This window comes from Aspergillus caelatus (genome assembly GCF_009193585.1).
Source record: "Aspergillus caelatus strain CBS 763.97 unplaced genomic scaffold BDV27scaffold_13, whole genome shotgun sequence".
Lineage (NCBI taxonomy): Eukaryota > Fungi > Ascomycota > Eurotiomycetes > Eurotiales > Aspergillaceae > Aspergillus > Aspergillus caelatus.
Genome location: NW_022475276.1, coordinates 82,477 through 97,709, shown reverse-complemented (window position 1 = coordinate 97,709; position 15,233 = coordinate 82,477). Strand labels below are relative to the sequence as shown.

Sequence of the window (15,233 nt, the reverse complement as noted above, 5' to 3'; positions counted from 1 at the left end):
TGTTATCTAGTACCCAGTCTATAGTCTTCACTTGCATTACAGGACTACCAAAATTACCGCAGATATTTTTACGTTTGCCGGACTGGTTTCTCTTATTAATTTTATACCGTATTCCTTCACTCCTGTGGAACTTCCCTTTGGATCGCCTCAATTTAATATTGTCGAACATTGGGTAGGATCCAAAATCTGACTATCTACGCTTATAGCATCCTTCTGTTAACTGTAACATGAAGTGGTAAAACGTTGTTTATTCCTAACTACTGTTTAGTGGAAGCAGAGGTAATTATAATTAGTATTATAACAAGCACTCTCCGAATATAGACATTGTTCTTAATATCTTCTTTTATCTTTTTCTATCAACAAGAATATAACATTGATAAAAACTAGTATTTAGTTCATAGATTCAACGATATTCTATATAAGGTCTAAAGCTTCTATAATATACTCCTAAACTAACCTGGTCCTCCAAGGAAACAAAAAACATCGATATAAACTTAGCAGCCGGGACTAGTCAACCTCCCTTTGCTGTCGGTGTCGGTGTTAGGGTGTCCCTAAAAGCAGTTCTCATTGCATCGATACATATGCTAGTATGGAGGGATAAGACGTGGCCGAAGCCACATGCAAATTCTCCTGATGGTGGGTTGGGCAAAACAAGGACATGGCATCTCCAGCGGAAATAGACACAATAGTCCAAGTGTTCGGGACAGATGGAAGTCCAAGGAACATCTAAATAGTGGATTTGTCGATGCCAGTAGTTCTTCTAGGTATCGGCGTATGTGACTCTGGTGCTGAACCTCCCATCCACTGGCGTACCTCTCGACGAGGTCGATTTCAAAGCTCAAGTATAATAAAAATACACAAATTCATTTCAGGAATCGAAGTTCGTTATGCAAGCTCCTGTGGACGGGGTTCGGGCTTCCCAAGCTCATATCTGAAAACTGTTTGCGGCTGCTGCACTTCAGCCACTGACTCGGTCCAAGTCTTCGAAGCTGCTCCACTGTGTTGCGATGATCTCCTCCGTCGAAAATAGAAGAATGCAGCAGTCGTTGCAAGCAAAAAAACACCAACACCAACCCCTACCCCAATCCCAGCTGCAGCGCCGGCGCCTATTTGGTTACTGGTAGAGTTCACGAGTGGTGTGGACATTACATCAGTCGGGGTCGCATATTCCGGGGTGCCGGTGGGAGGGAGATACTGAATTGTAACTAGTTTGCTGGGTGCTGGAGCAGGGAATTTCTCATCAGAAAGGTTGGAGCAATTGGCCTTTCCATCACTGGTATATGTGCAACAGGCCCAAAGCCCTGTATTTTCGTCATAATCTATGATTGCTCCAGGTTGAGCGCCTATATGTATTTAGTATTGTTGATGTTGGAAACCTCACGGCTGGGAGATTACCACATCGGGTCATGCATGCCGGGTCCTGAAGTGTTGGATCGGTGCAATCCGCCGTATAGTATCCTTTGTCTGAATTGTTGTTGTAATAGTGACAGATGCCATTGCTCATACAATAGTCACCATTTACACAACATTGCACATGGGGATAAGTTGAATTCGGAATGCCGCAGGGCGAATCTGCATCAAAGTTGGAAGTTATCCTACCCGAGTGTAGCGAATAGCACGACATACTGGTTTAGACTGCTGTGGGGGGGTCGCTTTTAAAAGATGATGTCTCGCGAGAAAGAGAGGGGTATAACCGGGATTTATATGTTGCTTAGCGCCCAGGGGTAGAGACATGACTATTTTAAGCGCCTTGCATATGCACTAGTCATGTATGTCCAGGGTTTATGTATACGCACTTTGGTTTCAATTTGTCACCATTTCACCTGTTGGTGTTGCCAACTAAGGCCGACTCCCAAATAGACACTAATAGACATTGAGCACATAGCGAGCCTCGCAATATTTTGCATATATAGAAGGTGATTTATATGTGCCGAGGAGTTGAAAACGAGTGGTTATCCAAATTTACAGTCATGATTGGGGAGTTGTGCTAAGCCCCACGGACACTGTATTAGTGCCCAGCACATATCACACTAGTAGCTGTAACCATAGGCGATCTTGGCTGTTTTTAGTCACCCGCATATATCCCTGGAGATAGTGACACAAAGTATTCATCTACTCCCCATTATCTGATTGGATACTATCAAGGCAGTACGAGGCGCAGACTCGCAGTGGAGCAGTGGAGCAGGGAATGAGACCCTTGCACCTGCCACCAGCTTTAGGGTATACCCTATCAGCCAGAGCATCTCAAATTTGCTATATGTAGAGATTTGGTTCTGTCCATAATTAATCATCCTCTCACTAATTGTGTCACTTGTCACTATATGCTCCATAAATTAACTAATTCTATTCATTCAATGGCCAATGTCTGCCGTCCCGCTCATATCCAATGTGATATCATCATAGAGCCTTATATAAGGCTTTTTGTCATTTTCAGTTCACTGTCTCCCATATTCTTACCCTATCTATTGTCCCTTCGGCCTATGGAAATAATTATACTTAAGCGACCAGCAGAATGGAACCATGCATAGCTATATCTACTTATGTGCGGTATCTTTGCTCAAACTTCCCTGCGTATGCAATAAGATTGCAGTACCGAGTCGTGCCTGCCTCCAATCCTACGCGCATGAACACTACCTCAAAACTCCTCTCTCTGTGACTAGGGATATAACGTCTACCATTTGTAATACTACCACTATGACCACGAATACGACGCATCTACGAATATTGTTTCTATAAACAACTTCTGTGATCGCGATTATCAATTCTGCTCCTACAAAAAACTAGCCTCACATGTCTTATTTCTGCTCTGACCCCAAGTCACACGTTCGGATTCCAACGCCGTGGAACAACAATCTACAAGCTGGGGACTCTGGGAGCCAAAAGAAGTATATGACTCGTTGGTATTTATCGGACTCAATGTTCTTTTCGAATAGAAGCAATTTCTGGCCGGGTCCAACTATGGCCAGTAGCGTCGTCAAAAGTTCAACGTCAAATCCCGATCCCCTCCGGCTCACATTAGTTCTACGACAACTCTTACGGAAGCACAGACGATATTTACCAATTTCCAGCATCTCCATCCTGGGATTTCCATCATATCAGGAGTCTCAACTACGCAACCCCAAAATGTTATCACGGCAGGTGACTTCTAAAATGCCTTGAAACGGCTGTGGAGACAAGAGCGCACCAGTACCAACAGGGTCTTCCTCTCGCCCCGTTTTGACAGCGTTAATCGAAGGGTTTAATACATTCAGAATAAGACGTTGATACTTCGAAGCTCCAGGTCACAAATATCGTTGACTGTAAAATAGCTGAAGAGCTGGTAGTACCGAAGTGAAAAAGATAGCTAATGACGTCAACTCTCGAGGCCATTGCGGACATCAGGGTGGAGGTAGTTTTCGAGTCGGAATCGAGTCTCTGCCTGATGAACGTGCTGAGGACACAGTTCAGTTGGACCTGACTCGTAAGCTGGAGTCAATCTGATCGTTCCTCATCTGGAGACCATATGTTCTTCCCGAATTTTCTCACAGCATCAGGTCAAGTCAGGTTCAAAATTACTTACAATGCCATACAGACTGAAAATCCTAAAATGAAGACCCTCAGAAGTCAAGTATGTGTCTTTTGGCTATTAATAAAGTATTAATTGACTAATCGGTTTTAGAAGGATTACCAAGAATACCTGGCTGGGCGCCTTCATCAGATACTAGAACTAACCGACAATGACAAAGTAATATATCTGTGCACTCTATTCTTATTATACTATTACTAGTATAGTACTAGCTAGGAAGAGTAAAGATCTCAGTTAATATAAATACAGAGAAATGAAATGGCGAAATTATCCTCTACTGGGGAGAGGTATTTTGTCGATTGCCGGTGTTTACAAAAGGTTAAGGCCATCCAGGTCTTTAATCCATAGCAGGTATTTACTAATATATACTATAGAAAGCATGGAACTCAACGAATTAGCCCCGAAAGCACATAAAGGCATATGGAGTGCTGATTTAAGAGATTATCGGCGTTTATCCTCAGGGATATCTCAGAGCCTGCTTATGGACCTCGAGAGGTGCTACCGGAATAATAATGGGTTTCAGGGCAATATGGGACTATACAGTTAATATCGACCAAATGGATATTATGAGCTATCAATGGCACATACGACGTGGAAAGTCTCACATGCTACACCCTCAGAGAAACCAATAAGCATTATCTTGTTCGACTGATTCCGAGTGGGGTTACTTATGACCAAGGTATTACCCGAAATTAGTCCCTTCTTATCCGCAGCTTCATGGCCAGATACATTCTCAATGGCTCGATAATGAAAAGACTTGGGGCCATGAGAAATATCCAAGCATCTAAGTCCGGGTGCGGCAACGACTTTGTCCCAGTTTTCATCATCGAAATATTACTAGTGCAGTTGAATGTTGCACTTTGCGTATTTCCCATGCATAATGTAATCTTCAGCTTAGAGTTGTTGATGAGGCCCACACCCTTCGAAACCAGGAGAACTCCCTGCAGTGGCAGACCGTGAATTGGGTTATGGCAGATCTCAATCTCCTCATCACAGGAACCCCTAATCTGCAATCATGTTCAGAGATAATTCAATGTGGCAGCTAGAATATGATATGCCGTTTCTCCAGCTTGCGTAAGACACACTGTTGAGATTTATGGCTCTTGGACTGATATCTACATCAGTTACTTCTGTTTTATTACCTTTGCTTTTTTTTGCTTTCTTTATTTTCTCTTCCTTATACCTGTCCTGCCCTAGTAACTCTAACCCAATGGTTCATGTTAGCCTTTGAGAGAAGCCCGGTAGCCTAACAACATAAGATGCCTCATCCACACTGGCTTAGCACCCTCTGCTATAACAGCTACAGAACAAATCAAACCACGAAAATAAGCAGCTCTTCTCCGGCAAATATGTTTTCCAGGGGTATATAGACAATGAAAGAGGGCTTCAGAAGTCTTCCAGCAGTGCTTTCACTAAATTATAACACAACTAGCAAAAGTACGAGTCGAGAGACTTTAGTCCGGGCTATCCCTGCGTGGTACTCCAGGGACATACGTCCTTCACGTCGTATTTCCCAATCGTTAGACATAGGACCACTTGCACCAACCGGAGCTGAAGTTGAATATCGGACCAACAGCTTTGCTAAAACTTTTCAGCAGAATCCCCACCAGCATGGAATGCCCCTCTTTATAGCTTTCAGCCAGCCACTTCAACCTGTCAGCTAAAATCCCCGCCGATGGGTCTCAACCCAGCCGCACCCGGTCCCAGAGTTACATTCAACCTTGGATGTAACCCAAAAGAAGACATCGAAATATAAAACATTTGGTTTTATTCAGTCTGGTTCTAAATTTGGCACCCCATATTCCTTCTTCCTCAATCCATCTAACCCGGAGTGCTTAGCACTATTTGAGAAGGAAGCAACGAAGCTGAATTCTACCCCCGGTTTTTCCACAGTCCGATTTGAAATCCTACGGTTTCATTTGCGATATACTCCGCATTTTTTGACGACATTCTACTTTTTTAGGTGAGATATAATGACAGATTTAACGTAACAGTTGCCTATCTAAACCAAACGTTACACACACTACGAAGCTGTCTTCCATTCTCCATCCAATGATCGAGGGTAGTACTTAACGGGAACAGTATGCGTCTTGCCAAGCATCCTAATCCATGTGTTTTTCACTGACAGGTCAAATCGACCCCGCATAGGTGGAAAGAAGTCACCATCCAGCCGCACTTCAACCAACTGTCAGAGTGATCCTCGCAAGGGTATACTTGCCATTTCTCGTTTGACGGTCAGGGTTCTGCATGCATTGCTTCGCCGGAAACTTGCTCAGTTTTCAGAAGACTAGTCGACCTACCCATTTTGAGGTTCCAGTGGAATGTTGCGAACAATCTTCGCGTCATCTTCTCCTGGGTTGGTGTCATTATGGTGAAATTGAGCACGAAGATCTGCGTTCATGGAGTACTGCATAATCCACTCCGACCATCGGGTTGGTCGGAACAGGTAATCCAACTTGCGAAACGCATATCCTGCAGTATGGATGTAACCTCCCTCAGCTGTAGGATTTGTTCGCTCTTGAGACGGCCTTCGAGATGAACGTGCTGGACCCTTGGCAGCGTCTATAAAAAGACGCTCGAAGGCTCCGAAGTCGAGAGCTAGACCGGCACTTTCCATCTTGTCGATTCATCCTTTCTATCTGTTGCGAGCAAACTACATCAATCTAGCTACTCCTGCTTCCTAAAGCATCCAACTTTTTGTTTATTGTACCCACCATGTCCGTACCACAGTACGTCGCCAAGGAGCCTCTTGTTCGCGACCTGAGAGACTTCATCAGTCGCGACGCGGACCGCGTCAAGCGTTTCAATGATGCCATCGCAACCGCTGTCGCCGGTAGCGCAGAAGGTGAGGACGACGAAATGGCCAACGAAGGCATCAAGACCTTAGACGACTACCTCCGCTTCTGCGACGACCTTCTCCAATGGGTTCCCAAGGTTAGCAGCAAGGGCGACGAGCTCCTTCAGAAGATCCTCGTCTTCTACTGGGTCTTCGATCAGCCCGCACTCCATGGTCTCCAAACGGAAATCCAGCCGCAGAACTCGAACACGGATCTCAGCTGGCTTTCCTACTGGCTTGTGACATTCGCACGCCAACAGGGCTTATTCTTAAGTACGCCGCAGTCTGCTGCCTCCGTGTACTCTTTCTATAGAAACGAGAAGTATAACAAGGAGGCGGCTCTCTGGGCAGAACCCAAGTCCGGGTGGGTGTCGTTCAATCACTGGTTTGCTCGCGAGTGGCAGGATATCGACTCGGCTCGTCCGCTCGCTGGGCCGAATGACGATAAGGTCATTGTCAGTGTAGCCGACTCCATGTTTGACGGCAGTTGGGATATCGTGGATGGCAATGTTACCATTGCCAGCATCGATACCAAGGGGGTAGAATGGCCGATTCAGAAATTGTTACAAACCACGGCTATCGATTATCACAACGGGATGTTCATGCATGCTTTCCTCGGCCCTACCGACTACCACCGTCAACATGCACCCGTGAGTGGTGAGGTCATTGAGGTCAGGAATATCCAAGACCAGGTCTACCTCCAGGTTGCTAACAAGAAGGGTCACCTGTCCGGCGACCGGGGACTGGTCCGGGCCCCGCATATGATCACGAAACGCAGGGAAAAGCTCAAGGGTGGCCATAACTTTTACGACCTGGATGCACCGGACGATGCCGGGTATCAATGGTGCCAGACTCGTGGGCTCGTCGTCATCCAGACGAAGGACTATGGCAAGGTCGCGGTGTTGCCCATTGGCATGGCTCAGGTGTCCTCCGTTGTGATGACCGTGAAGAAAGGCGACCTTGTCAAGAAGGGCGACAACATCTCGTACTTCCAATTCGGTGGCTCGGATGTGGTTGTCGTCTTCGAGAAGAAGGTCACTTTCAACCCGGATTTTAAGCCGGGTGAGACGAAATTGAACGTGAGATCGGAATTGGCCAGGTTTCAGTGAGGAACGCGGGGCGCTATCCCGAGTCCTGTTTGGGTATCCCGTTAACAAAAGCTTGGTTTTTTACTTTCTTGGCTGTTCTCGATCTGCGATGTAATTATCTGGGCAAAACCAATGGCAATATATTCATTTGTTGATTTGCTCGTCCTGCGGATCCTTCGGGATCGGATGTAAGCCCTTCGGAACTAAGCATGTCAGACGGGGATCACGGAGGTCCGTTCTATCACGGCATCGATGGAATATGCCTAGACCTGGTGATTACCAACCCAAAACCTAAATGCACATGTAGAGTATCAACTTCTTCTATATTGCGAGTATTAAGTGAAAGGATTGTACGTAGTGTCCGGGTTCGGAAGCGGTTGGTGATTATGGTCATGTGACCGGCACGGTTTGCTTGTTCACATGACTACGCGCGCGATGTATCACTAAAGCAGGAATGACTTGTCAATTCTAAGGTATAGACCTATGCGCCAAGGCACTTAATCACAGATATAGATGACTGGTTTATGGTAATATTATATCTCTGAGGCTAGTTCACTGTGGGGCATAGGTAGTACGCACGATATGTCTTGTCTCCGGGAAAATATATATTGGCAGAACGTGTATTAATTGGACAGTTTAGGCTGAATTTGAGAACACATGTAACTTATTACATGAATATGAATACATTTAGAGATATTATGCATATTAAGCTAGTATCAAGCTATGACAGTAGTATAACCAACCACCACCTATTGGGGGGAGTGCCTATACTTACTCCCGTGGCGTTCCGTCTACAACGGCAGGCGGAAGTGTACAGCAACAGAAACTCTAAAAAGCTTCAGGAACTACTACTATGGTATCATAACCCCGGAATTCCCGGTCGAATGGTAAGCTACGGAATATATCCTCAGCACAGATAGATCCGTGCATTCCAGCATCTTCTGCAGAGGCATCAGGTGATTCAGGTCAAGTACGTGATCAAACCTTCGGCTGATCACCCGGGACATCGGGACTGTCCGAGAGGCAACGCAATGACCCATATGAGACACAACGTGGCAATCTAGATAAGATCATGCAATTGACGACGTTTGAGCCTCGATCTGGACTGGTCATGCCTGATTCAAGCAAGTAGGAATGGGTGAAAATAGAATGATCTCTGGTTATTTGGATCACCTGATATGAAAAAAAAAAAAGTATTCGTAGGCAGTGCTGTGGCGTGTGGAGAAGCAAGAGTGGGTCGGAAGATGATTGATCCTGGACAGACAGAGTGTCGGGCTTTTCCTGGAAAGGAAGTTTCTACGGAACCGAAACAGTTCCAGAGGTTTCAGAGGTTCCAGGTCGGTCGTCGTGGAGTTGCTCCAGACAAAAATTTTGCGGGGATACGTCATTCAGTCTAAGCGACCACATGACGACGAAGCCCTATTTGGATTTTGGACAAGAGTTTTTCCGCGCGTTTCCGATTAGTCCGTCCAACGTCGGGGACGTTTGTTACTCTCTTAAGGGGTAAAAGGGGGAATCAAGGTTTTCAAGATTTTCAAGATTTTATTTTTATTTTTTATTTATTTTTTCTTAAAAATTTCCTAAAACTAACAAACAACTGATCTTATTTAAACGAAGTATAGATATTCGTAGCGATCATTTCGATAGGATAGAGTTGCTGGTCTTTTCTAGAAGTTTGTTGACGAATCGCTAATTTCCATCCACAAAGCTTGGATGGTTCTGGGGCCAACCATGCACGAGATCCAACGCCACTGACGAGAGTCGGCTCGGTCGGCGATGTTTGGGAAATCCAACAAGGAAACGATGCCGTGAAGCTGTTTTTCGGTGCCGATGGCTCGACCATATCGGTCGGCATTGCTCTGTTTTTTCACGGTAGTAAGATGAACTCGGCCGTCCACCATACTATTAGTAATAGTAATAAGGGTATTGTCATTAAGGAGTCTCATGTGACCATAGAAGGTGGATGATACCGTTCGCGCATATGATGGCGTTGTAAATTCGATAGTAAATTGATACTACATGCGATATTATCATAGTCGTAGGCAGTGACGTTCACTCCGCATTTCCCCTCTTTTCATCGCGGTCCCTGCATCCTGGTATTCTCCAGGTTGGGCTTCACCGGTCAACAGAAGAGGAAGTCTCCCCTCGTTTTCTCCATAATCACCTCCAGGAAATGCCTCTCCCACACTCCCCGTGAAATTCCGGCCATGTGTGGCCGATGATGCCGAGATTCTGGAGTTGTGGGTGGCGCTAGTCCAGGAGCAGCTAAGCGCCACTCATTGTTTTAGGTCTAGTGCTCCACATCCCCCGGCACCTGGACTCGTGACTGGCCAAACCCCAACAAATCCATCCCTCGAGAATGAATACTGGCATGCCACATCGACGCAGGATGTTCGCCGCCCCCCAAAAGCCAAGACGGCTTCAGTCACCGTTTTCCTTTTAGGCATGCCGAGGTCACTACAACCCATTGCGAACGGTTACACACTCCTTCCGGAGCCGATAGAACTCTATCGCTGGGCCTTGTTAGCGACGTCATATGGGAACCACGGTTTAATTTTGACACGCGCCTCAACCCAGTTATGACCGTCAGTGGCGCTGATCCCTTCATCTCACTATCCCTCCGCCAGTCTCCAGGCTGCGTCCCGATGGGGTTGGCTACCATGACGAACCAGAGGCCACGCCGAGGGGCCGTGGATCCCGAACTGTTGCCTGTCCCCTGTTGTGCCGGCCGTTTCCTAGCACTTCGGCTGGCCTAACTGGCTCATGGCTGTCGGTTTCGGCCGGCCTCTTCTCCAATCGTTGGCGAGCCCTGTACGGAAATGCGGGTAGTATTGTCTATTATCCCCGTGTCCCGGACGGACACTGGCCGTGAGGTCGGCTCTCCACATTGGGACTCTCCTCCTCACTAGTTTCTCGTGGAAATTTTTCTCCCTTCCCTTTTTGATTTTTTTTTATTGCCTATTTTTTTTTCGCATGCGGTTTTTGACATAAAAAGGACACAGATCTCCCCGTTTCTGAATTCAAAATTTCAATTCCCACTTCTGTCTTCCTCTTCCCCATCAAATTTGTTCCCTACCCTGGAGGTATACCGTTCTCTTCTTTTGGTTTATCCTCTTCTATCTTCATATATTACCTTTTATATACCTATTCGGTGTTAGCCTTTTGAGCCACAACTGCAAATACGGTCGAACAAATACAGTCTTACCGCTCCCACCCACATACTCTCCACCATGGGTGTCGAGACTTCTGCCCAGCATGGGGAGATGATCAGCCCAGCTGGCGCTCCCCAATACTCCAGTCAAGAGTCTGTGGCTGTTAACAAGCCTATGAATGTTGGAGTTGACACCCCCGTTCCCCGCATTACCCTGCGGGCCTTTGTCATGGGTGCCTTCGTTTCTATGGGTGGTCTTCTCTTCGGATACGATACCGGTCAGATCTCTGGTTTCCAAGAGATGGGCAACTATCTTGAACGCTATGGTCAACTGGACGACGCGGGTAAATATTACTTCAGCCATGTTCGCTCCGGTCTCATTGTCAGTCTGTTGTCTATCGGTACCTTGATTGGTGCTCTGGTTGCTGCTCCTATTGCCGATAAGCTTGGTCGTAAATGGTCTATTACTTTCTGGTGTATCATCCTGAATGTCGGCTTGATTGTTCAGATCTCTTCCCCTGCCGGTAAATGGGTTCAGATGGTCATGGGCCGTTGGGTGACTGGTCTTGGCGTCGGTGGTTGCTCTCTGCTCGTCCCCATGTACCAGGGTGAGAGTGCTCCTCGCCAGGTCCGTGGTGCCATGATCAGTTGCTACCAGCTGTTTGTCACTCTCGGTATCTTCCTTTCTTACTGTATTAACTTGGGAACTGAGCACCTCGATGGCACTGCGCAATGGCGGATTACCTTGGGCCTTACCTTCTTGTTTGCTCTCGTTCTCGGTGGTGGCATGGCTTGCTTCCCTGAGAGCCCCCGTTTCGAGTTTCGTCACGGTCGTGTCGACAGTGCTCGTAACACCATGTCGAAGCTCTATGGTGTTCCCGAGAACCACCGCGTTATCCTCCAGGAGATCGAGGAGATCCAGCAGCAACTCGACGCCGAATCCCAAGAGCAGGTGTGGCATGAGTTCATCACTGCTCCCCGCATGTTGTACCGTATTGCCCTGGGTATGGTCCTGCAGTCTTTGCAACAGCTGACTGGTGCCAACTACTTCTTCTATTATGTAAGCATCCCCTTCTTCAAACTTTGGTCCGAAAGGTCATATGCTAACATACAAACCTAACAGGGTACCACTATCTTCCAAGGTGCCGGTATCTCCAACAGCTTCATCACGCAAGTTATTCTCGGTGCTATCAACTTCGGTACCACCTTTGGTGGTCTATACATTGTTGAGAACTTCGGTCGTCGCAAGTCTCTCATCGCCGGTGCTGGTTTCATGTTCGTTTGCTTCATGATCTTCGCTTCTATTGGCCACTTCATGTTGGACGTCGACCACCCCGAAAACACTCCCGGACCTGGCAAGGGTATGATTGTTGTCGCTTGTTTCTTTATCACCGCCTACGCCATGACCTGGGGTCCCATGATCTGGGCTATCTGCGCCGAATTGTTCCCTTCCAAGTACCGTGCCAAGGGTATGGCTCTGGCCACCGCATCGAACTGGGGCTGGAACTTCCTCATCGGTTTCTTCACCCCCTTCATTACCGGTGCAATTGACTTTGCCTACGGATACGTCTTCGCTGGATGCTTGGCGGTCGCTGCCTTCGTCGTCTACTTCTTCGTCATCGAGGGTAAGGGCCGAACCCTTGAGGAGCTCGACTGGATGTACGTCAACAAGGTCACTCCCTGGAAGAGCAGCAACTTTGAGATGCCTTCTCTTCACGACCAGCAATATGGCGTCCAATATGGACGCAAGGAGTCTCGCTCTTATCACGCCGAGAACGCATAAAAAGGGGTTTGGGTGGTCTTGCATTTGGAGTTGGTTATTTGCACTTTTCTTGTGGATACTCTCCTCGTATATATGGGATTATGGGTTACATGATTTATATCCATTTGCTTTAACTTGTTATATATCCTTCGGACCTTCATATAAGGCCTTGTACAATTAAAAGATTCTTTATTTCAATTCTTTCAATTCTTCCATCAATATCTTGGGAGTAGCTTTCGTCACACAAGCGACTTATTCGCCAGATAGAACTTCAAAATTTTAAATCCCACTCTAATACATTGTTAATATCTAACATCCTCCATTTTAGATAATATTTATTGCTGACCTAAGTTTTACATACATTTGCTGTACTCACATACCTCGCACCTGGTTAGTGATGGTTATCTTGCATGACACTCTGACTGTTGAGTGCGAGCTTCCGAAGCAACGTAAAGAACAACTCTAGAAGCATAGATAATGAGCTTCTCCATGTTAATAGCTCATTTTCCCTTTCCTTCTTCTGTTGTACTACTACTACTACTACTACTACTACTACTACTACTACTATTAGTATTTTTATTATTATTGTTATTATTCGTTTTTTAGCTTCGAGCTAGCTACATAGATAAAGTCCCATACACTCTCAATATAGCCACAGAAGTCCCCTACTTCAGACCTCCTTACAGAAACTCCTGTAACTCAAAGCATCAATCAATGTTATGACGTGGAAAAAAAGTCCCACGATAATCAACGAAACGAGTCACCCCAGCGCTTAATAGGAGGAAATAGAAGCCCATCATCCAAATATCTCGAAGATGTGTCCAAGCCTAAACCATCTCCCATTCAGTCAACTATATAGAACAACTTTGGCGGAGTATTCCGAGTCATAGCAGAAGGCCCCGCATCATACCATTCCATCAGACAAGATCCCACCCTGTTGGACCTATATTGGTACTTAAGCGGGAATGTGTACCGGGCAGGATTAGTAGCCATTTCAAGCTGCGTTTGCATTACATGTAGGTAGTGCTCCAGTTCTTGAAGCCTTTTGCTGATATTCACTTCGAAGGTTGTGATGCTGTAACACACTGTCCAAGAACCGGGCTTTTTGGATGGGGTACTCAGGCATTTGGTGGTATCGTCTGCTAGTAATTGCTTGAGGGAACTGGAGATGATTTTAGCGCTGTTATTGACTTCATTGTAGGGGATTCTGAAGTAGAAATGTGTGATCTTTGGGGTTGATTGCATGTTGGATTTTTTGTTTAGCATTGGTGTGTCATTGGGTAAATTGTACGTTGGGCTAAAGCTGGTTATATAGAGGATAATAAGAGGTAAATTCCTAACGGTCTGTTTGCTAGTAGTGAATAGTTAGAAGTGTATGTGTTAGGTAAACAGGACGAGGTACGTTAACTTGGTATATAACCATATCGATATATCGGGAAAATTCATATAAGTTGCATTATAGCACATGCAAAGCATTGCAAAGTCTACATATAACACCATAGCGCTTGCCATCGGACCAGTACCGCAGTACTTCCATAAGAGATATTACCTGTAGAAAAAGCCAAAATCATGTATCGGTTCAAAGAAACTGTGTATAGGTTGGTTTTATCTCATACCTTCTGTCGTTAGCATGAATGAAAGTACTATATCAAAAAGGGTTACGACAAAGAATGGAATCTTTCCCATTGTGTGTCTATTTATGAGGATGTGTATTAGCATTGAACGGCGTTGACAAGCTGTATTGATATCTAAACGATAGACACTATGAAACCAACAATGAGAGAATCGAGGATGCCAACGAAGCTGATAATCAAAGTAGTATTACTCTGAAAGAATGGGAATAAATACTAACCCATGTAGCTCTTTTCATTGTTTTCCACGGTCATGAAATGTTGAAGTTTTGCAATTCTTTCCTTGCTCAAGGCCCCATCCAAGGAGTCTTTCAGACTGGGTACCTCAATAATCATTGGCCAGATTAAGAACCTATTTCTTCCACCTTCACACCATCTCATCACAAACATGGTTGGCGAGTGTGTGGTACGGCGACACTTGAGCGGCATCGAAACGAATCCCTCATGCATTTTGAAAGATCCCTGGAAGTGATACTGCACTTCTACCAAGTATTGTCTGAGATTCTCAAGGGCCTCGTCAATTGTCGTACCTCTCACCCTGAAATGGACCCTCCCACACTTCCGCTCTGGATTCAGAGCCGGAAGCTTCTGGGAGCTTGAAGGATCTCGGAGTAGCTTAACACAAGCCGAAACCACGGTCAAGAGAGACACCCTCTTGTGTTTACCACGTTGTTCTTGGCGTGGAATATCCATTTCAATTTTGAAGTAGTCCCGAGCGAAGGGATGTGGCCTTGCCTGTACGAGGCAATTGTGGTATTTCTGGCGTTTAAAAAGCCTCAAGAAAGCCATGGCTACGCGTGAGCTCGACTCTAGGGTTTTTGCTCTTTCTGCCTCTTTGGTATGAGGCTGTTCAGCCTGGTATCAATGGTTGGTGGCTGTACATTGCGGAAATGTGGGGAATGCGGTTCATTTAACTACTGCGTCGTTAGGGCCTTTGTTAAAAAGGTCGTAAGAGCGTCACTGAAAGTCTCGGCTTGGTGTACCACTGTTTGGCATAGTCAAGGCATTTGAAAGACACACAATGATGATAATAATGACGAAACGAAACTTGTTTCGAGTCCTTATCCTCATGAAGTCACTGAAACCATGCCTTTGTCGATCCCTCTGCCTGTTGCTTTATGAGGCGTTTACCTGAATACCATTATAGTGCAAATCTCGTAGTCTCGACATTGACAAATCAATACTCACGGTTTCGAGTAA

At 45.9% G+C, this 15,233-nt stretch overlaps 4 protein-coding genes across 4 annotated transcripts; 2 read left to right on the top strand and 2 right to left on the bottom strand.

The window, feature by feature from the left end:
* Window positions 1-373: 373 nt before the first annotated feature.
* On the bottom strand, window positions 374-1,655 carry BDV27DRAFT_121062 (uncharacterized protein). The gene is made up of 2 exons (XM_032065270.1): window positions 1,396-1,655; window positions 374-1,343 (listed from the first exon to the last, which is right to left on the bottom strand). Exons 1-2 carry the CDS (start codon window positions 1,622-1,624, stop codon window positions 886-888), a joined length of 687 nt encoding a protein of 228 aa, XP_031932369.1. The 5' UTR covers window positions 1,625-1,655; the 3' UTR covers window positions 374-885.
* A 4,537-nt stretch (window positions 1,656-6,192) lies between these two features.
* On the top strand, window positions 6,193-7,604 carry BDV27DRAFT_14059 (phosphatidylserine decarboxylase). The gene has a single exon (XM_032069687.1). The coding sequence runs from the start codon at window positions 6,281-6,283 to the stop codon at window positions 7,508-7,510; it is 1,230 nt and encodes a 409-aa protein (XP_031932368.1). The 5' UTR covers window positions 6,193-6,280; the 3' UTR covers window positions 7,511-7,604.
* A 2,823-nt stretch (window positions 7,605-10,427) lies between these two features.
* BDV27DRAFT_121056 (sugar porter family MFS transporter) lies at window positions 10,428-12,600 on the top strand. The gene is made up of 2 exons (XM_032065269.1): window positions 10,428-11,700; window positions 11,764-12,600. The coding sequence occupies exons 1-2, from the start codon at window positions 10,720-10,722 to the stop codon at window positions 12,421-12,423; spliced, it is 1,641 nt and encodes a 546-aa protein (XP_031932367.1). The 5' UTR covers window positions 10,428-10,719; the 3' UTR covers window positions 12,424-12,600.
* A 645-nt stretch (window positions 12,601-13,245) lies between these two features.
* On the bottom strand, window positions 13,246-14,822 carry BDV27DRAFT_141313 (uncharacterized protein; the record flags this gene model as incomplete). Its single annotated transcript, XM_032069796.1, has 2 exons — window positions 13,246-13,746; window positions 14,283-14,822. 2 exons carry the CDS (start codon window positions 14,820-14,822, stop codon window positions 13,246-13,248), a joined length of 1,041 nt encoding a protein of 346 aa, XP_031932366.1.
* Window positions 14,823-15,233: the final 411 nt, after the last annotated feature.